The 24,284-nt window shown below is 26.6% G+C and overlaps 1 protein-coding gene across 3 annotated transcripts in view; it reads right to left on the bottom strand.

Annotated features, from left to right (window-relative positions):
- LOC112684321 (hydroxymethylglutaryl-CoA synthase 2) overlaps positions 1–24,283 on the bottom strand; it is a 27,996-nt gene extending 3,713 nt beyond the window's left edge. Inside the window, exons 1-2 of one of the 3 annotated variants that reach the window (XM_025555777.1) lie at positions 24,057–24,283; positions 23,793–23,969 (exon numbers count right to left, since the gene is read on the bottom strand). In XM_025555777.1, the coding sequence (XP_025411562.1) occupies positions 23,793–23,969; positions 24,057–24,143 (264 nt within the window). In that variant the 5' untranslated portion in view covers positions 24,144–24,283. Of the gene's footprint in view, positions 1–4,249; positions 5,693–12,357; positions 12,479–23,792; positions 23,970–24,056 lie in introns of those variants that run through there. The other 2 variants (XM_025555775.1, XM_025555776.1) reach the window with 2 other exon arrangements.
- Position 24,284: the final 1 nt, after the last annotated feature.

Here is a 24,284-nt window from a genome sequence, read left to right as displayed (position 1 = left end):
TTTTTTTTTACTTGAGTCAAATAGACTTATGTCAACCAGACTTAAAAATACCGAGATCAATAAAAATAGTAGTCAAAAAAATAATGTTAAGATTAAACATACTTGCTGGTCCCCCCCCCACCCCCATAAAAAGTTCCTGGCTACGCCACTGATTTAGATACTAGATTAGATTAGAAATATTTTAGGAAAAGTAATTCGATGGTTATATAAATAATATATTAATTACGTATAAAGTATTTTGAATAATATTGATATAATTTTATTTATAAACACGTTTTGAGAAATTATTGTTGTTTTGTAGTTGGGTAATTGAAAAATTATAGCTAAATATCAAAGAATAACTGTATACCCATCAATATTTGTTTAACGACCAGTCCCACGAGTAGCACAAGTTGATAATACAAAGACTTATAATCAACTAGTATTTACTTCCAGAATATTTTACATTCGATTATGAAGATTAAAATTAGTATTCCTCCCTTCCTCCATCGTTTCATGAAAATCATTCAAAATATTTTTTCATTCGATTAATTTCGAGATCAAGAATTGATTGTTTTTAAAATAAACGAGATATCACTCAAAATAATCTCTCGGTAATAATCGAATTATTATCTCGATTGTATATCTTGATTACGTCCATCAGTACTTTTAATATTTATTTTATTTTGTTATTAACAGGGCTCGGAAGTTCTAGCAAATGCATATTTTTCTTGGTTCACCCTAGAATATCCAAAGATACAAATATGTTTCAGGCTACTCGGATATCATACACAAATTTTAATTTTGTTTTTTTTTGAATATTTACTGGTTTTATTGATATTTTGTTATTTTAGGATTTAAAGTGCTAATTTTTGGTATATTTTCACATAATACAGGAAATAATCACATTTTGTTGATAATTATTGTATTTAATTGGTTATATTTTTAAAAATATTTGAATTATTGGAAATAAATAGACCTCATCAAATATAATTATATGTTTTTACCGGCCATTTGATGTATGAATAGTTAGTGACGTCATTGTTATGCCCTTATTATATAATTGCATTAGATAATCAAATAATCCAGGATAATTTCAAAGGTAAATATATAAAATAATTTAATAAGTACATTTTTACAAGTAATTTAACATTTTTGTTTACAGTTTATAATTAAAACAGTATAAACTGTGTCTATGAACTCAAAAATTTGTAAAATTACATATAATTTTTTTAAGTTAAATGCAAATTTTTTGATTTTTTGTGCTATTTATAGCGCATATTAAGAGCTTTTAAGTGCTAAAAAGTAACATTATTAGTGCTACAATTTCCGAGCTCTGGTTATTATCAGTGTTCAAAGTGGGGGGATACAGAGGGGTGGCATCCCTCTACTTTTGTGTATTTACAACAGTTTTCATCCATTTATTTGTTTTGTCAAGAATAAGACTTGTATTTTAAAATTATATACTTATTATCGTTTTTTTATATTTATATGTAAGAAATTTTTTTTTTTCGGTGAAAATAATTGTTTTTAACATTCAGGACCGGGGGCGCTCGGCTTATCGTGTTGTTTAATATAAGCCGTTTTGAACCCGTTTTATACCCGTGTTTAGAGCCACGGACTAAGTCAATATACCTTATGTGAACTATAAAAAAAAAACAAAATATTTAAGGTACACAAGGTGTGAAGAATATTTTGATGACATCAGGAAATCTGAATTGTAAGGCATCTCTTCACTTATCTTGAGCCATTTCGACCACTGGTTATTAGTCAATGACGAGTAGTTAATAATTGACCTATTTTGTTTTCGTACTCTGCTGTGAACCAATGATTCGTATTCGAATATTGTGATCGATTATATAGAAAAAAATGGGTTTTAAAAACCTTAGAAAAAAATGGAAAAACAAGAAAAATTATTAAAATTGCCTAAAATTAGCTGTTTGTTTTTCTAGTACCACTCCTCGTGTAAATAAAAGTGAAGTAATAATTAAAAGTATTAATACCGAGGTTAATAATTAACCAAGTGTTGAACTTAGTTCTGTAGATAAGGAAAAAAGTGAGGTATTCGCCCCAGAAATTTTATCATGCTGTTTATATAAAGGTACAAATCCAAAGAAATCTTTTGATATTGTTTTTAAAATTATTATTGAAACTTTTTCTAATCTTAAGGATATTGGACATATAAAAAAAAAAGTTATAGATACTAAAACTAAATGGTTCATAATTAAAAATGGGCATAGTAGACCTAAAGCTAAAGGGCCTTTTGCAATGCTCGACTTGGCAAAATTAAAAAAGGGATTCTTTGTTTACTCTTAAGAAAATAGCATCCCCAAGATTTGTTAAGCGTTGTTATTATTATAACGTAATAATAGTAGGGGAACGCTAAAATGTCAGAAAATTAGTTGGGGTACTATATCCCCTTGTATCTCCCTTCAAGCCAGGCACTGAAAAAAAGGCCCTTTTGTTAAAATTATTTTAGTGTTCAAATCTGCTTTAAAAATTTAACGTTTGTGGCTATGTTATTTTTTAATAGTCAGTTTCCCAGAAATATGTACCGCTCTTTTATTTCTTGTATTCTGTCAATTCTTGTTAAATCTGAAAGCGCGGAACGGTCATTTTCCAAACTAAAAATTATTAAGGGATTCTTAAGAAGTAAAATGACGCAAGATCGCGTAAGTGCCCTGACATTAATTTCAATTGAACAAGAAACAGTTTGAGAAGTTGACTGAAGATTTAATCATTAAGTTTGCCGAAGGAAAAACAAGAAAAAATTAATTTTTATTAAACTATTTAAGGGAAAAAATCATATTAAAGCATATTTACAAGTTTAAGGAATATTTAGAGATTATTTTAGGGTTTTTTTAGAGCTTATTAGAATCATATTTTAAGCTTTTAAGAACCTAAAAATTCGTTCTTTATTCATAAGTAATAATATAGTAAACATTCAAAGACCCTTTTATAGTGTAATGAGTACTCATTGACTACACACTCATTTGTAATCTAAATTCTTATTTAAACTAATTTTCTTTAGTCATTTAATGTCAATGATGAATCTAAAATTATATGCATAGAGGACAAATTTTATCAACTCACAATTATAAATTATAAACACTGCTTGGTTTTATATATTTTCCAAGAAATAAACTACACAGTTATATTATTTGCATTTATGTATGGTTGTATAAACTGTAATACTTTCATTACACAAATGAAATAAAATAATATTAAAATTATATATTTTATATAGAGCATTTCAATATCTTAAACGAGTTATAATAAATATTCAAAATAAATATTTGAATACAGAATATCCAATTATATTTTTAAAATATTTTATCAAATAATTTAGTCAGTAAATGTTAAATGTATTAAATATAATTAATATTATATAGCAGGGAGGGAAGGGTTGCTCTAAGTTATTAGAGGGCCAATTTTTAGAAAATTAAATTCTAGTGAGCTAGAGCATAAGAAACCAAAAAAAAAGTCATTCAAAATATAAATTTTAATTAACATTTATATACACGGAAATAATATATTCAACACACACAACAACACGAAACGAATGATACGAAGAAATGAATATAGGTAGTTGAATATTTCGGTACAAACAACTATAGTTGAAAGCTATATGTATACATTTAACGATATTTAATAACAGATAATAATTATTATATCGATAAGGTAGAGTATAGAAGATAAGCTTTAAAATTGTATAATGTAATTTAAAAATATAACACGGGCCAGATAAAAAAGCATCGCGGGCCGGATGCAGTCTGTGGGTCACCAGTTGCCCGCCCCTGTTCTATGGTATTAAATAATTCTCAAATACAAATTATAAGTTATGATAAAATAATTCAATAATTAAATACATAAAAGAAAGGAATTCAATCTGATGTAATAAGTACAATTTGGAAAATTCAAAATAGGTAAAAAATGCAAAAGGGTTACAATTAAAACAAAACAATGTTTTAATTTGTATGGCTTTAATTAAATTAAAAATGAACAATCAGCACCATTTAAATAATAACTTAATAATATGATTATTGTCAATAAAACCCACACCAAAAGTATATTCATAAAAAAATATTTTAAAAGAACCTAATAATGTAAAACAAATACATAATAATTATGTAACTATTATATAATTATTAAATATTTGATAAAAATTTAAACTAATAAAGTATCTAAAAGAGCACAATATATTTTACTTAAAATTAACTATATATCTCATTAATTATAATAACACTAATAATTATCCGCATGATATAAAAATAGTAAAATAATTTACATGCTTTTTGGTCAAAAAATAATAAATTATTTAGATATTTTAATTATTATTGTTCTATTCTTGTCTTTCATAATAACGCCTATGTAATTCATCAATATTAGATAAATACCATGTACCAGGAAATAAATCTTTTTTATTACCAACTGGTACATAAGGTGCTTGATGCAAAGACTTTTGTCTGATTTCTAACACTTCTGTGAATTTTTCTGGTGTTACACGAATACGTTTTTCCAATTTATCAATACATTTCTTTAAATTAGTAATCATATAAGCTAACTCATTGTCTACAATTTTGATAGAGTACATTGATGAAGCCAAACCAGATCCATAGGAAAAAACACCAATTTTTTTCCCAGGTAAGTTATCTAAGGGTATGGAACATAAATAGGAAGCCAATCCACCATACACAGATGGGGTATACATATTACCAACGCGAGACGCTAATAATAATGAAGGTTTGGTCTTATTTTCAAATACACTTCTACTATGCTCCATAAATGCTTTTTCAATATCTCGATCAAAATATGTATCTGCTAAATTTATATTCTTATATTCTTCTAAACCAGGATAATCCATTTCTTTTGAGTTACTATTTAAATAATCATTTAAGTACAATCTGGCTAATGATTTTTGTACCAATTTACAATATGGTGTATGAAATACAAATGAATCAAATTTATTTAGATTAATATTACCATGGCATTTGCTCAAGTAAGATTTATAACACTGATCTAAAGCATTTAAATAACACTGAATAGATAATTTTCCATCGACAACTGGATACTCAGACGTTAGATCAGGTTTGAAAAAATCATATGCATGATTCATATAAGTACCTCGAAGACCTCTTTCTATAACTAATGAAGCATTTGGGCCAATTAACATCGCCACCGCACCAGCTCCTCCAGTTGGACGTGCATTACCTTTTTCGTAAATAGCAATATCAGCTGCAACTACAATGGCTAATCGTCCATCCCAAGCACTAGATTCAATCCAAGATAATGCATTGAATAAAGCTGCTGTTCCTCCATAACAAGCATTTGTTGTATCAATACCTTCAACATGAAAGTTTCCACTGGGTTCAAACAGTTTCATTAAAACTGTTTTCACGCTTTTTGATTTATCTATAATGGTTTCAGTACCAACTTCTAAACGGCCGATATCTGAATAATTAATGTTATTATTATCCACCAGTTGACTAACAGCTGTTAAACACAATGAGTTAATGTCCTCTAAATCTGTACAAAATCCCATTTGTTTTTGTCCCAAGCCAATGGTATATTTTCCTTTGGATACTTGATCATAATGTTCCAAATCAGTTTGATCCACGTACATTGACGGTATGACAAAATGAATAGCACGTATGCCAACATCTTTTGGCCAATGATCCATGATTATAAAAAATTGTTCGCAATCTTAAATTACCTGTTATTTAAAACAAAAAAAAAAAAAAAAAATAACTTTAATAAAATACATCACTATAAACACTGATCACTAATAGAAAAAAAAAACACGTTAAACTTAAGACATTTTATGTACATGTACTGTGAATATAGCTATTGCAGTTAAATTTCAATTCACACATATGTTTTAAAAGAAAACTATAGAGTATTCTTACTATTTAAATTATTCAATACAGAGAATGCCATTGTATATAATGTTCAGAATATTTTCTTTTCAAATGTAAAATACAATTTATTATTTTTAGATATAAGCTTAGAGTAGTAACCGTATATGAATATTTTATAAAACCAGCATTAATAATTATTTTCAATAGGAAAATTTGATCACAATACATTATTACAGTATAATGTCTAGCAAAATTAGCGCCTGGTGCCAAGAATCATTTTTAAGGCTCCCACCCCCTCTATGGAATATATTTATATCCAAAAACTATAAGGATACTACATAAGAATAGGGAGTTCTTTATAAATACTTATTTTGTATTTATTAAATTAATAAAAGAAATAATCAACAACTAAAGAAAAATATAAGAAATTTAACTCAAACTTTATGGGTAGAACAAAACTTGTAAATAATAACCTATCATACTAAAACGGTATAATTTATTTACAAATCGTATTAATTGGGTTGCACAAAAAACAATTTACCTATATATAATTGTCGATGAAAAATAATTAGGTATCTATGCAACTTCTGCATTTATGAATTATGATGTACACTACCATGGATGCCATCTATTAGATGGATTTAAAATAAAATCGTACTATTAGTTCAAGTCGACATTCGTTTTTGTTATTAATGTTATGAAATTAATTATATCAAGTAACAATAATAATAGAGTTTAAATGTTATATTATTGTTATCAACGACGTTGTCATTCAGGGGAAAAATAAATACTAAATACTAAAAATGAACTAGCAACACCACCGATCAAGACAATGTTAATGATTTTGACTACGCCTCGATACCATGGTATTGAATGTATTAAATAGTAAGAATTCAATAAAATGGTTAACTTACAGTAATATTACTTAAATTTTGAAAAAGCTTTTGGCGTCTCAGTGCAATGATCAGATCATGGCACCTGATGCACACGTATCTCTCACACCCCCTAGGCACGGCCCTGCATTATTATAACGCAAATGGTAATAATATTCACTCATTAACTTCAGTTATACATTTATTTCAAATTCAAATAAAAAAAAATATGAATTTATCATAAAATAGTACAAAATTAATCTTTAAGTTAAAAATTCGAATTTATAAGCTTAGCGATATTTAGTGAATATATATTAAACGATTTTCCATGGGCAATAGAGGTTCTTTTTCTAAAAATGTAATAAAAATAATATGTGAATATTTTTCGGTTTCTATTATTGTACTTATTATTAATATTGAAAAAATCAAATTTAATACGTAATCGCCCAACACGCTTTTCTTTCTCGCTCTTAGAAACTTTTAACATTGAATAACTCCGTTTTAATGACAATAAAAATTACTGCAAGAAACATTATTTAGTTAAATAACTGTTGCGGCGAATCCACAACATTTATTTGATTTATATATACAATTGGTGTGTAAATTAAACAATTAATTGCCGAAAAATTAAGATTGACACACCTTTTATTTATGGATATTATAGGAAAAATTCTTTTAAAACAATGAAAAAATAAATTTCTAAAAGGTTTTAAAATTTGATAAAATCTAAAAATTTAAAACTGTTTGAAAACCCAAATAGCATATAAGAATAATTTAAATTTTTTTTATAAAAAATCGATTTCCAAAATAATCTAGAAAATATATCAATGAACTTAAATCATTTTACAGAATTTAAATCCGATCATTCTAAGTAGGCACAATTTTGTCAGGCTTTTCGGTCTAAATCATGAAATAAATATAAATTTCCAACCGCCTTAAATAATATATAATATACTATATATGTAAATATGTATGAATTATATAGTAAAAAAAAAAAAAAAAAAAATTAAGAAAAATAGTTGTTTTTATTAACAGAGAGTAAAAAATAATAGATACAAGTTGATACTAAAAATATACTGCAGAATTTAAGTGTTTACATTTATCTATATTGAGCGTTACATACAAGACAACGAGGTAAGTTTTCATAAAATAAAAATAAAATTCAGTACGAACCATCATAATTTTCATTATGAATTAATAATTGTAATTTACAAATTGTAAATATTTATTAGAAAAAAAAACTTAAAAGATACGTTAGATATTCCAAAATAATTTTTTGTTTGTTATCTATAAAAGAAAAATATATTTTCCATAATTCAAGTTATAATATAAAAACTGTCAAAATATTGAGTAAACTTTTTAATTAACAGTGTTATAAGATATAAATTAATTTTGAGTCATACATGAATACTACAAATATTTTGGTGGTATAATCATCAACGACTTTATTGTTTACATTATTCTCATAACAAGACCGTTTCTGAAATAATAAAACGAGCTCCTGATTGGATATTTATCGGTTGGTTGTGATAACAAGGGCGCTCATAGGAAACTTCTCAAGGGGGGACAACATTTTAATTTATCAATCTATTCATTAATAGGAATGACCCACGGTATAGGAAGGGCCTTACAATTTTACATTATACTATTACATTATATATATCAAACTGGAAGACTATAAAATAATAATTATTTAACTAATTTACCATAAAAGTAATTTATTGAAAATTTTATTTAATTAATAATATAAATTGGACACTAAAAACATTAGTTATATTCAGTAGCAGATTTAAGAGTAAAATATTGGTCGGCAAACTGATACGAGGGGCCTCGATCTAGAGGGCTATAACTGCTAAATTTTAACCTTTATTCATTGACACACTAGGAGAGCTAGGGACAGGGGCTTAAAACTATATAATAAGCTCCTCCAAATGTGTAAAATGTTCATGTGTCTGATAAAAATAAACTCTCATATTATATTTTTTTAGCCCCCAATTTTACTTAGTTCATAGATTGATAGATAAACATTAAATTTTATTTTGAGCCATACGTATTTTAACACGTCTGTCGGGAATTAAATCCAGCTTTGATAACGTATAATATATTTTATATGATATAAATAGGCAATATTTTAAGGCATGAATAAAAAAATGAATAATCTTAGCACAACTAAATTTTAAATAATAAAATTATCATACATTATTTTAATATTTTGAGTACATAATTCATTTCTCTATTTTCATATTTTAATGAATCGACCGCACATTCGCACATTATCACGAGCCGCCACATTATACATACGATTTATATATTGTGTATTATAAAATTATAGAATTATAAAAGTAGCATTGATTAAATATAATTTTAAACTATATAGTATAACATACTGTTAAATATATTTATTCAATGGAACTTGTGTAGAAAAAGGTAGACAAGATAACTCACAACGTAGAAGTAGTCACAACGCAGTACTCAAGTAATCACGTCACCAATGGTTGAAACACCAAACTCAAATGATCGTAAATCGTTATTGTTTGATGCTAGATAATATTTTTAAATACATTTTTGAAGATATAAAATATTATCAATGGTCAGTTTAATCTAAAACTTTAGATAGGTACACCTTAAACAGTAGATAATAGATTGTAGATACCGATTACCAACCCGTTGGATTATTCGCAATCAACCAATGATAATATTAGGTACAATGAAATAATAATATTATCAACCCATTTTATTTTTACATTGGGTATTCCATTAAGAGTCCTATCACTGAATAGCTTCCTTAAGGTACGGTTTCCAAGGCACGACATTTCGCTGTGACAAGTCGTCAACATCTGTTTATACAAAAATGTTATTCATTGGTTTGCAAGACGCGAAAAGTCGCAGCGACCTAACTTTGAGTCTATTACTATTGCTCCGAAATCAGTACCTTGCGACAAGTCGCCGCGATACATCACAATGACTATTGAAACGTTTGTAGATATAATGGCGTCAACACTGATATTCTCGGCGTCGAAAGACGAAATTCTAATTCGCGAAGTCCAGAATAATACACTTCTTTACAATATTGGAGATCCAAATTATAAAAATATTATTCAAAAAGATGACATTTGATCATCATCAATAATTCTCTATCCCGATTTATAAATTATTAATTTATAGGTTTTCTAATGTTTGGCGATGAGGTAATTAGTCGTTGTTGTTGTAAGTCTTCTTCTTCTAATAATAATAAAAGTGTAAGAAGAATATTATTATTATTTAAAATATATCTAGTCGTTGTGATGATATTATATTATACTAAAAATACGTGCGCACTTAAACAAGTTTAAAAACGAACGCTGACGGAATACCAGTTGTGTCGCTGCGACTTGTCGCGTCTTGGAAACCACTCTATTCGAAAAGCGTCGCGACATGTCGTACCTTATAAACCGTAGCTTTACTCACCATCGTTACAGGGCCTCATATTTAAATATAGCCAGGGGTTCCGTCGGCATTTGCTGACTAAACGACCGTTAGATCCACCACTGGTTATATTTATTGAAATATTAATTTACAAATATTATATAAATATTATGGTGGTGTACACACACACACATACATACCGTATTCTGGAAATACACAATATTTTAAGAATTGATAATTATCCATAGAATAGAAATGATAAAGTGTATTGTTATTTATAGCTGATAACCTGATTTTCCAAACTAAATAAATAGATTTTTCATAAACAAATTATAAATTTTCATATATTAAATTAAATTTTTAAATTATATTTAAATAAATATTTTCTGATTATAGTATACACTTTTCTAAGATTTTTTACACTTTCCAGGGGGGGCAAGTCCCTCCCTTGCCCCCCCCCCCCCCATATGGGCGCCCTTGTGTGATAATCATGCGGTATTGAAGGTGGCTTAAACTCGTGTGTGTGCCTCATGAAAACACCTAAATAGCGCGTTCTTTCTTTGGTCGTTATATACGTTTCACTTTTTGTGTAGCGTCTTCTTTAAAAAAAAAGCTAATAAAATCAGAAAAAAATTGAATATTACAGACTTTGGCTGATCTAAATTAAAAATCTAATAACTTCATCGATTAAGAAAAAGACATAGGATTGTTTATCGTAAAATTTGAGAGGAATCCGTAGACGATTCCTACAACAGTATTGCTTCATGGAAACTAAAAAGAGGCCATTCTACCAAATATTTATTGAAAGAATAATTGTGTATACATTTATTAAATGTAATCAACATTAACGTAATATAAAGTATTAATTATCTTATCTGTATAGCTATATAACGTTTTATAAGTATATTAAGAAGAATTCCGTATAAAAATCATCAGAAACGTATATATGTTTGTAAAGATGAAACTCCATTACTATCACCCAAAGATAGCACTAAATTATAATAATTTTTGATGAATTATTCATAGTATGACATGCACGCTGATATAAGTATCAAAATGTTCAGTATATATTTAAATCAGCGAATGATGAAAACCAATATCCGCTGACGATTAATTCAGCTTTTATGTATGTTTCGAAAGCGATGAACGGAAAAATATCGTAACCGTAAGAGACATATAATACATAAAGGTAGAAATCTACCAAATAGAGTCCATAAATAGGAAGTCCTAACACGGAAATTGTAAGTAGGTAAAATTTCTAATTATAAAGAAAATGTTCATGGCTGCTAATGTATAATATGTAATGTAATCATTTTTAGCCATTTTTATGAAAATATTAATTAAGTTATTTAAATAATATCCATTAAATATTACCTAAGGTAAAGTTAGAAAAATAAAGAAAAATAATAATAAAATTTGAAGAATTCGGTAAACCTAAACTAGGTACTAAAAAACAGATTGCATTATTCGCAAAGAAATAGATAGCATTAGAAATTAGGTTAATAATAACTTGCTTTATTATAAAAACATACCACAAAGACATGCATAAGAAAAAATAATTATTTATTATATATATTTATAGATGATTTTTTTTTACATCGTAACTCATAGTAGATTGATTAAGAATCATTTTATAGTAAAACCTCACTATTGATTTAATACATCCAAATATTAGCTATGTAGAATACAAAGCACATAGGAGTACGAGTTTTCTGGTCAATTAAAGTGAATATTTTTACCGGCCTATTAGTATCCTTTACAAATGAAAATAATCAAAAATTTACTACGACTTAAAATAATAAAACTACCCTCAAAAATAATATAATTTCAATCAGATGCAGGACATATTATAAATGACTAGACACTGTATCTAAAAAATTATCATAATTTTAGTATTAAAAGCAATAAATTAATGTCTTTGAAAAACTAAAAAATATTTTAAAACTATAAAAATAATTTTTTTACTAATTTTTAAAAAAATTCTTTAAATATCGTAGATCCACGAGGAATAAAAATGTTCTTAATGAGAACCTAGATAAAGAAATTATTTCATAAAAATATCTATAAATAACATAGAATGGAAATTTAAAGATCTTTATAATTGCTATAATTCAAAATTATAAATCATTTAATGCCTAAATACGACAAAATAAATAAATTGTATAATAAATATTAATTTATATCATATAAAACTACCTATGTAATTAATATTAGTTAAATCGGAATATGTAATGTAAACTTACTTGATAATTAGATTAAACTATTATAAAAATTCAGAAGTTGAATTATACCGGAATAGAAAATTAACTATAGTAAATAAGATGTTCTTGGTTTGAACTTCAGATGCAAAGTGCACAAAAAATGTACCGCCAGAATATATAATTACGATTGTATTCACTGTTTAGTAGGTAGCTATACTGTAATTAAGCTGCGGTTATACCGAAGTCAATTTATATAAACATTAAAATATAGCACAGAACATTATATTCGTATTGTACATTATAATTTAGAATAAATAATGGATAACGCTGCTGACTCATCGATCATTCATTATTCTATGTTAGCTATGTTAAATGTATGTTTCATTAAGAATAAATTATTTAAAAAAATACATTAATCTATATTCTTAGTTTTAATTTTTAAAAACGTGGTTTATTAACAATAGCAAAAATCAATTTTAATAATAATAAAAAAATTATTATACATTACACTAGACATAATTACTTTAGTTTGTTACTCTAAAATAAGATAATTGTAATTAATCAAATATTTTTTTGAAATTATGTACTCATGCAAATAAATACATTAAAAAGTTATTAAGAACTAAGAATTAAAAAATTCCGTGACAAAATATAAGAATTATATTTCAAAATTATAATGAAAATTACAAATTAATGAGCTTATATATTCATATCTTAAAACTGTTAAAACATTTAATTACTTAACTGTACAAAGAAAATATATAAAATGCTTTGCAAATATACGATATAATTTATATTTCGTTAAAATATCGAAATCTACAGAGTATTAAAAATTTGTCGTCCATATTATCTACTAGGTTCAATTTTAAGACAATCATTCATGAAAAATATGCTATAAACTACACGAGACTCAGTCATAATTTAATGTTTCAAAAATGTAATCACAGGAACAAATACATTTTTAAAACTAAACATAAAAAATCATTAAAATATTATGAAGGTATTATAAATTTTGTATTGAATAATGTATAGTAAATTAATAATAAAAACTTTAAAATTAATTTTGCAATAACATAATACAAGATCGAAAATTGAATTTAAAAATAGATATAATAATAATAAAATATTTTAAAATTATTCATAATTATTTTAATAATATAATTTAATTTAAATGTTATTTTATTTTATATTCTGAAAAAATATATGTATTAGGTTTTCTTTTTGTAAAAAGAACAAATTGTTAATGATAAAACTGCATCTTATTCTTATAAAATATTTTAATAAAAAAAATTAAATTAAGAATATTTTTTTATCCAATTCTTACAAAATTTCAGTTTAAAATGGGGCATAATGTAATATTACACAAATATTGTTAGTTATTAAATTATTTTATTATTGAAATGTGTCCTCTGGTTCAATTTTTATTCAGATAAAGATGTATTTAATTTTGATTTCAAGAATTTTAACTTTGATACAAACACATTTAAGTCTTTAATATGTAATAGTATTAATTTACAATTACATAAGATGAAATATTTTATACCTATACACAACACAAATATTAATTAGAATAATTTATTGAATGAGATGAGATTTCATAGTCTTCAAATATTGAAATAAAGCTAACTTAAAAATGGTCAAATCCCTGGTATTGATATATTTGCGCTTCATTTTTCAGATGCAATTTTTTATAGTGAAATTTTTAAGGATATAGGTAATTGTGATTTACTATATTTGTCTATCAGAAATGTATAAATATATTCCTAGTTCTACATATCAAAATATATTAAAAAGATAATTAAAACTAATTTCAATTTTCCATCCTACTTGAGTAACTCTCATATTTAATTTTTTTTATTAATAAACCCAATAAAAATTCTTTTCGTCAAATTATTATATATATATACTCCTAAAAATCCTTTTTAAATAATATATATATATATATATATATATATATATATAATGTGAAGAATTTTAAGGACTTAATTGAAGAATATAAGAAACTCTAATAGATCTTATTGAGGATTCAAATCTGGTTTTTAATAACTAATTACATACTGCATACATAAGATATAGAACATATTTAAATTAATATGTTGACATACTATTTGGCTTATAACCAATTACACAATAACAAAAAATAAAGTTAAATTATGTATAAAACAGACAGATTATTATACAACATATATATTTTATTTTATTTATTAAAAGCAAAAATAATTGAACCTACAACAATGTTATACTAACAATTTAAAGAAACCTGAATCATATTTCTTAAAAATAGGCAATTATGTTTGGGATTATCTAGGGACCAAATGAATAAATCATTTTTCAAAATATCAAGAATTTATTGTACTCATATTTATATAATTCAATTATGTATAATTTAATAGTAAGATATGTACTACTTTACTAACTAATCAATAAATATAAATTAATTTCATTTTTAAATAACCTTTGGTTGTTGATTTTGATAACCCTAAGGTTAATATTTTTTCAAATACAGTGAATATTAACTTCAATAAAATTCAAAGGATCATACATTTTGTAATTATGATTAATATTTTGTTTTTAACCAATATCAAAATTATCTTTCAGAATTTTTGAGGAACTTTAAAAGTTAATTACTATCAGCAATATTTTGCTCATTTAATTTAAAGTGATATTCACTAAATACTTATATAACTTTAAGTCATTTTATTTGTATTAAAATTAAGTTAAAATTATTATTAAAATATTTACATATAATATTGTGGGCATACATCTAGTAGAATTTTATAATTAAAACTATAATTATTTAAATTTTTAATAATATAAATACATTTTTTAATACAAATATTTATTAAACATTATTATTATATTTATGTCTCATCATTATTCATTGGTATAATATTAATAATGTAATTAAAAAAATTTGATAATACTGAATTATTAAGGGCAATTAATATGCTTATCAACATTGATAAGTAAATAAATTATGTTTTCTGTAACAAATTAATAACTTAATTCTAAATTCATATTTAAGTACCAATTATACTTTTTTTTTATATACATAATAAATAGTGCATTAAAGTTATTTCATAACACTTCATATCTTAAATTGCTTTAAATAATTTAAAGTCTATTTAACAGGTACCTGATACCTGTAAATCTCCCTATCACACTAATTACTATAATGCCATAATTATCATTGATTTTATTACAATATTCTAATTCGATACATCAAATTTCTTTGATTGGGACTAGATAAATGAAAGCTATATAGTGGAAATAGTTCATAATTTTAGATCAAGAGTTATTCTGCTATATTATAAATTTGTTATGAAGAATAAACAGCAGGGCCAACCACAGGTTATTTGCCGCTTTAGACAATTATAATGTATGCTTCCCCTTTTTAATAGTTCATTTTTGAGAAGTAGGGAGGGGCACAAAAAATAAAGACAATCATTTTTCAACAATAAACTCATGTTATAATTTTTTTTCATAAAAAACCATTTGACTGACCAGTTTTCTTTACAAATTATGAAAATAATAAAAATAAAAATAAATATCATGAAAATAAAATAAGTTATAATTTAGAAATCAACATTATACAGTATCATATATTAAAAATAAGTATAAAATTATTAATTGCAAAAATAGAACTATAAAATTAAAAATATATAAAAAACAATTTATTTTAGGAACCTTTTTGTGTACAAAATTGATCAATACATTTTTTTAACTCAAGATTTTTCTTCAATTTTTTTAAAATTTATATTAAAACAATATCGCTTAACCATTTTTTAATTCCCAGATGACCTCAAATAGTTTTTAATTAATTTTGACTAGGAAAAGCTCCATTTGCCTTATGCAGCCAATACAGGCAGTCAAAATAGTAAATAATACTAATAAATATAATACAAATAACTACTACACTTCCAATGGAGGATTATTTAGTTTTAATAATTTGAATATTTTATAGATAAATAAACTTAAGTTTTTAATCTGTCTTCTGATAAAATGTAATTTCCACTAAACAAGTCAAAAACTTAAATATTATTTCATCTCTTATTAAAGTAATGTCAACAGTTTTTTAACAGCTTACTCAGCCCATTTTTAAAAATAGCATTTCATGGGATATATGTGACCAGACATAATTTTTTTCATAGCAATGAAAATTTTTTTCAATGTACTCTTTTTTTGCACTCTGTTTAAGCCACCTCTTAACTATATATATAACACGATCTGGGAAAGCAACACCTTTCCCGATCCTTGGAAACATGGACATGTCATTCCTATCCTAAAGCCGAACAAGAACAAATGTCTAGCAGACAGTTACCGACCTATCTGCCTCCTTAACACCATGTGCATACTCATGGAAAAAGTTGTCAATTGCCGTCTCATGTGGTTCCTTGAGAAATTTGATTACTTCACTCCTGTACAGAATGGTTTCCGAAGAAACAGAAGCATCATAAATAACCTTTTAACCATTAAAAATGAAATTGTCACTTCTATAAAAAAACAAGCAAAAACGGGGGATGATCAGCTTCGATATTGTTAAGGTATATGATACGCCGTAGAGACCCAGAATTATTCACAAATTCAACAATATCATTGCAAAAGGAAACATGCTCGATTTCATCATAAATTTTCTCAAGCACCGCACCTTTCAAGTAAAAACCTCCAACTCACTGTCAAACACTTTTCCTCAAGAAAGTGGAGTCCCTCAGGGATCTTCTATTTCCGTAACTCTTTTTCTAATCAACGACATTTCCAAGAAAATTTTACCTCCTAACATTCCTCTGCTATACGCCGATGACTTCAGTTTAATCTGCCGTAGCACAAAAGCTAATAATATTCAATAAATATTTCAAGACTATACGAACAAACTCATATTCTGGTCTAAGATATCTGGTTTTCGTTTCTCTCCTGAGAAAACCAATCTTATAATCTTGAACCAAAATATGACTAGAAACAAAATCTGAATTAAATTCGGAAATCACGTAATTGAAAACCAGTCCCAAGCCAAAATACTAGGTGTTATTTTCGACCACAAAGCGTCATGGATCCCTCACGTCCTCAACTTAAAGAAATTAACTTCTTCAAGACTGAAGATCATAAAAATTCTCGCTCACACTACATGGGGTGCACAATCTCAAGCCCTTATTAAGATACACAAAACTTTCGTACTCACAAAATTCGATTACGGTGCCCTAGTTTTCTCAACAGCCAAAAATTTAAAAATTCTGGACCCAATTCACAATGCAGGATGCCGCCTCTCCATCGGCGCTTTCCGCTCACGTCCCATCAAAATCATTCTAAACATTGCAGGTATCACTTTCGTTCCTTCTTGATGGGAAGAACAGACGATATAACTTTCAGCAAGAACGGCAAGATTCCCCCAAGGTCTAACTCATCACCCCAAACACATCTTCAACAACGCATATACAAAGTACGAGCAAGAAAATATAATTCCATATGAACATTTTTTCTGTTCTCCTTGGAAATTCAATATTGACATCAATCCTGATCTCCACCATTTTCCCAAGAACTCTACTTCTCCTTCCATTCATAGAAATTTATTCAAAGAGTATTGTTCACTCTCTCCCCATACCTACATATACACGGACGCCTTCCTCATCTCAGGACATGTCGACAGGGCCATCTCATGCAATGAAGATACAATACAATGGAAACTCTCAAACAAATGCTCAATATATACTGCAGAAGCTATGGCAATTCTTAAAACTATTGAGTACGCCTTTAACAAAGTAACTAACAACAGTATTCAATATTCAATATTTAGTGACTCACTATCTACCCTCATCAGCCTTCAAGATCATAACACCCCTTCTGACATTGTCAGGAAAAATTAGAAATCCCACATCAAAGCACAACGAGCTGGTAAAAGAATTACATACACCTGGATTCCCGGCCATTGCAACATTGAAGGCAACAAATGAGCTGACAAGGCAGCCAAACTTGCCCACTCTTCGCCACATGCCCTCACCATACCCTTCTTCTCCTATAAAGATATTAAGAAAGCAACTGAATATGACACATCACTCCTTCGACAGATGGAATGGAATAAATTGTCAACCAAACAAAATTCTCTGTTCCAATCCAATATTTCAAGAAAACAAGAGACCTCCATCAATCGCTTCATGATAGGGCATACATTCCTCATTCACTCACATTTAATGAAAAAAAAAAAAACACCCAATTTGTGCTTGCTGAGAGATACCCCTCACTATCAAGCACATACTTACCGAATGCAGAGAGTATGATATGGAGAAAAGACACTATCAACTTTCTGACCATCTAGTCAAAATATTCAACCCTGAGCCCACTAACATCTACAATCTCATCCAATTCCTATCAGAAACACAACTAATAAATAAACTGCAATTGTAACCAGTGCTAAATACTCTAAACTCTTCTTTTTTAATGTAAGCCATTTCAAGAGTGTATTTTCTTTTTCTTATTTCCCCCCCTTTGATTGTTTTATCTATTTAGTATGAGAACTGTTATTGTAAAGTACATATTTATAATCATGTAAATTAAATATTTCGTCCAATGGCCATAGTTGCCGCGTACTGTTAAATAATAAAAAAAAAATTTAGAGCTAAAACACATTATTAATAACTATACATATTATAAATTAGAATTTTAAATATAAATATTTTTATCGTAATTAATTTAGTTAAATATTTATAAAAGCAATGTAACCAATATATTTAAGTTTAATGATATTTTGTACTGGAACCAATCAAAACTTTTTATAATTTTTAAAATTTAAACTTAAAAGTATTTTATATTACATAACATATTCTTAATAAATGTAGCAATATTATTATCAGAATAATGTTTATTTTATGAATAAAATAATATGAAAATTATTTTTCTACATTAAAATTGGATTTAATAGTCAATGGATTATAACCTAGGTTACAATAGCAATTTAATTATTAATTAACGATATATTATATAATATTTAATATCACATTAAACAATAATAAGATGTACATTACTTATTAAATAATTATTAAAATTGAAAAATTTATCCTTAGAAACCTTTAATTGTAATAAAAACAATATAAGTTAATAAATATGAATTAATCACTTAAAAAAATCAAAATTAAAACAAAGTCAATCAGCAGCAGCAGTGGCATATATAGAGGGGGTTCGATGTATATTTAGTACGACACACGTGTGAATTTATTTAATCTATGTTTTAATTAAAATCATGGGCGTATTTTAGGGGGGGGGGGGGGGCGAAGGGGCGATCCTCCCTTCTGAATCCGTATATAAGGAATTGATTTTATGTGAGATACAAATTAAAATTTTTTTAATGTGGACATTTTATAACGAAATCAAATTACGCGTGGCTGTGAAAACTGAATTTTGCTTTTTGTCTAGTTTATACTCAGTGAAAAATCAAATAAAACACAAGCTTAACTTTAGAAACGCAGAAAAGTGTTAAAAAAGAACTACACAAAAGTCGATTCTAAGTGGATCCGACATTAAATTAAAAAAAAAATTAAACCAAAAATATTAAAGATTCACCAGATTTAAATATTACTAAAAATTTTATTTATGAATTTAGAGACTGAACTAAAGAAAAAAATTGATTCCCCCCCCCTAGAAGTCTAAATACGCCCCTGATTAAAGCCCAACTGTCTGGTATGGGAAAAATGAAAGAGTGTATTCGTATATAAAAAAAAATAGGTAACTCAGGGTAATATACTAATATATCATAATACAAATGATTTGAGTATACGTAACAACACATAGCAGCTAAGCTTGAGATAATTATTGAGTTTGTCGTGTGTGTCTGTGTGTGTGTGTGTGTGCATAATATTATTACTATTATCCGGATTTCTATGAAAATTACGTAGATAACAGACTGTCTCACGACGTCGACGTCAAAGTTAATGACCTTATTTTCAATATACGTATATTCTCGTAGGTACTATTATTAGATATTAGTGATATTAGTATTATTACGATTTACGACGAAGAGAATTAGTTGATTTTTGGATATCGGTTGTTTTAATATTTTGTGCGGCAATGGCGGATTCAGACCGAGATAACGGGGGGGGGGGGGGGTGATTTTTAATGGACACACATGATATCGATATTTATATAGATAAAATTAAAAATATTAATTTTGATATAGGTTATTTATTTAAATAAATTCTTAAAAAAAAATTATATACAGTTGAACCCCGATTTACCGTATTTCGATTAACCGTGATCCCGATTAACCGTGCTCAGTCTTCCAAAATGATCGTCGTTCGAAATTGTTCGACTGAAAATTTTAATTAGATCGAACGAACGTATTTTTATATTATGTACAGATTATCGAAAAACGTAATCGAACTTCTCAGCGATAAAAATATGTCACAGGTAGATATGAGTTATTTAAAATTAATCGAGTCTAATAGAAGTTCTTCAGCTATCATATTTATCTAATCACGTTATAACTAATACATATGTGAAATTTTCAAGTCAGTCGAATTTGTTTCATATTATTTAATTTATTTTTAGTATTTGCTATAGCCGTTTCAAAAACAGTAATTGAGAAAATAATATCGTACACACTTAATATGGATATAAAATTATAAATTTTTTCATAATTCGTTTAATAAAAAGTCTCGATTAACCGTGTTTTTCATTTTTCCTTGTGACTCTTCCCCACCATTGCCTCAGATAATCGAGGTTCTACTGTAGTAATAATAATATTTTTTTTTAATTATTCCAATATGTCTCATAACAATAAAGTTTATAAATTACAAATTTGTTGATTATAGAGGTACCGAACGATTTTTACGTTGGTCGTCATTAGTTATCACGTTTCGGAAACACCGACAAACACAAAACTTCGTTACGAATATTTAACATCATGATAATAATATATACATATGATATCAGTATATCACCAAATAATAAATATAAATGATAACATAGTACCAGCATAAGTTTGGTATAAAAAAAAATAGTTTTAGATTTCCTTATTTACCCTTGAAGTAATTATGTCAAAAACTAAAGTTAGCTACGGTGAACAGGGGGGGGGAATCAACCCATTCATCCCCCTTTGGATCCGCCCCTGAGTGTGTGTATATTTTGTTGTGATTTCTGTGACGATATATCAACATTAAGTATGACATTTCAACCTTCATTAAAACATTTTTTTAATAAAAAAGTATCTGTGACCGAATGAAATGTAGATAAGTACCTACTGTGTCTTGTTAGTAATTTTTAGATAGCCGGGGTAATTTAACTAACCACAGTAGCCCCTCCCGAAAATATTTTCTGTATACACTAACGAACTCAAATATTGATTATCATAAATTATCAACTTTAAGAACGGAAGAGTTAATATAATATAAAATACAACATTTGATGTAGCTACACAAGAATATTCTTCTAAAAAAGCTTAAGTTATCAAAAATCGCTGAAAATGCTCAATGTGTCAATTCATCGAAGAATTTCAATAAACATTGAAGAAGTGATAAACAATTTTTCAAATCTGCCTCAAAAATTAGATGTTGTTCTTTAAATAAATTTATATATTCTAATTTTCATAATATTTTTAAAATTAAGTTAATTTATAACCTTCGTTAAGTATATATTTTCCATAACCCCCCCTCCCATAGAAATTAATTTCTATATATGCCACTGAGCATCATCGGTTATCAAGGGAAGGGATAGGTAGATTTCCTTTTGGAGTTTTCATTACTTTATATCAATCCCCACAACTAGTGAAATTGAATATTTGCGGTAATAAATGCTATAATAGCATAATGAAACTACTGAAATCAAAACTACTGTCATATAACTCAAAGACATTACTGTATCACAGCTATCTACAATCGCAATAAAGTACCAATAGTCACTTACGCAAGCGAAACATGGTTGTTGATCAAAGAAGATAATAAACTAACAAACGTCTAATTACCTTTTGAAATGAAGGTCCTGAGAAACATACGGTTTGTAATACAACACAAACTTTCAAACATATAAGAGAAAAAAATCAAAAACTATAGATATAACAGGTTAAATATCTATAAATATGTATTTAAAAATTAATTCCACCTATGGGGTCTTTGGTTTTTCTAATGGACGGTTTTTGTTTATATTATTAACCAAAACTTTTTTCATTGCTTGTCTATCAGCTTATCCACATGTGTTAGCATTGATCAAATAAAATAAAATAAATGTAGTGCATTTTTGTTTGTCATTTTCGATTTTTAATACATTTTTCTATGTAATTTATTAAATTTTTTAGGTCATAATTGCATTTTTTCTAAGGCATATTAAGATATTTTATTGGACATTAAAATCCACACACTAGTTATTATTAGGGAAAAGGATTATTTAAATTCTACTTTAAATATGTAAGCACTTATGCACTTAAAAACCCTATAATAAGCACTAAAAATATGATCCAATATTTTTTTAAAGAGATTTATTTATAAAATATATAAATAATTTAAATATTGTGCTACATTAAATTGTTTTTTGACAACAAATTCTGATAAATAACTATTTGACCGACTGTTAAAAAATTGCCTATTTTTAGACATTTAAATATTAAAACAGTACAAAAAGACGTAAAGTTTACACAAATTACGGATAGAAGCACATACACACAGATCACAGAACTAAGACTAAATGACCACAATATTATATTATTTACAAATACTGACAAGTTACTGCAATGAAATGTGTTGATACCGTTTATGGAATAGTTAACATCCCATCGGAAAATGTATGATATAAGCTATGTGTATAATGTTTGTTAATAAAATTAATCTAATCACAGATTCTGGAGACCTATAAATAGGAAAACCGTGAGTCTGCAAACAGTCAACAACCATATTATATGATCAAAATTCAAAATAATTTTTAATTCAAAAATATTTTGGTTGTATCTTAGATGAATGACTAACGAATAAATGTCAGCAGAAAAGTATAAATGAAATGATAAATTATTTGAAATATATATCTAATACTATAAATTGAGAGAAATATATACTTAAAACAAAAAAACCAAAAATATGCGTTTATATGCAAAATAAAATTTGAAGAATAGCTTTATGAAAGCATGAAACATTTGTTTTGTATTCTCTTATTTTTATGATTGTTCAAAACAAATATGCAAATGCCACAAGTCCTCTACCCTAGTTATTACCAAATACTTTGATATAGAGTAACTTATTAATAAAATAATTAATTATTGAACTTTCAATTTAATAGAAAAATCACAATTTTATTACTAATTTTAATTTGCAGTATAAAATAAAATCCTTTACATAATTTAAAAAAAAATAAATTATACAAAAAATATTATTTGAATTACATTTAAATAATTTTAATAATCAAACTAATCTTTATGTAATATTAATAATTATATATATATATATATATGATAGAATAAACTGCTTATAAAATACTTCAAAATAATTATAGATTGATAAAATTATACTTACACTCTTATTAACAATAAACTTTGAAATTTCTCCTTCACGCATTGATTTTAAAATAATTTCCCAGACTTCTAATTTGAACTTTTTCCCTAAAACCATTTCCATGTGCTTGGGCCATTTATAACTATTGTCGATCACACAGTTACTGCCAACAATTCGCGTTATAAAATGAAACGATACCTATAGATTAAAGAAGTGTATAATAATTATGTGGTGTAATACAGTAAAATAGAAACATAAAAAAGATTTCTTTTTACTTTGACTTACTTTTGTGCCACTGGAGAAAGTAGGCTGACCACCAATACCTGGTGTCACTAAAGTCTTCTGTATTTTATCGCCGTTAATACTTTCCATACTACTTTTACCACGTACAAAAATTAGTCAGTCATGAGGTTAAAAAAAGAAACCTTGACCTTAGATTACAATAACCTTTCACAAGACGATCCAGGAATTAAATTTTTGGACCAAAACCAATCCATTATCATATTATACTGT

The sequence above is a fragment of the Sipha flava genome, unplaced genomic scaffold (genome assembly GCF_003268045.1).
Source record: "Sipha flava isolate LNK unplaced genomic scaffold, YSA_version1 249_pilon_pilon, whole genome shotgun sequence".
Taxonomy (NCBI): Eukaryota; Metazoa; Arthropoda; class Insecta; order Hemiptera; family Aphididae; genus Sipha; species Sipha flava.
The sequence above is the reverse complement of the archived record's forward strand: the minus strand, read 5'-3'. Positions and strand labels throughout refer to the sequence as shown.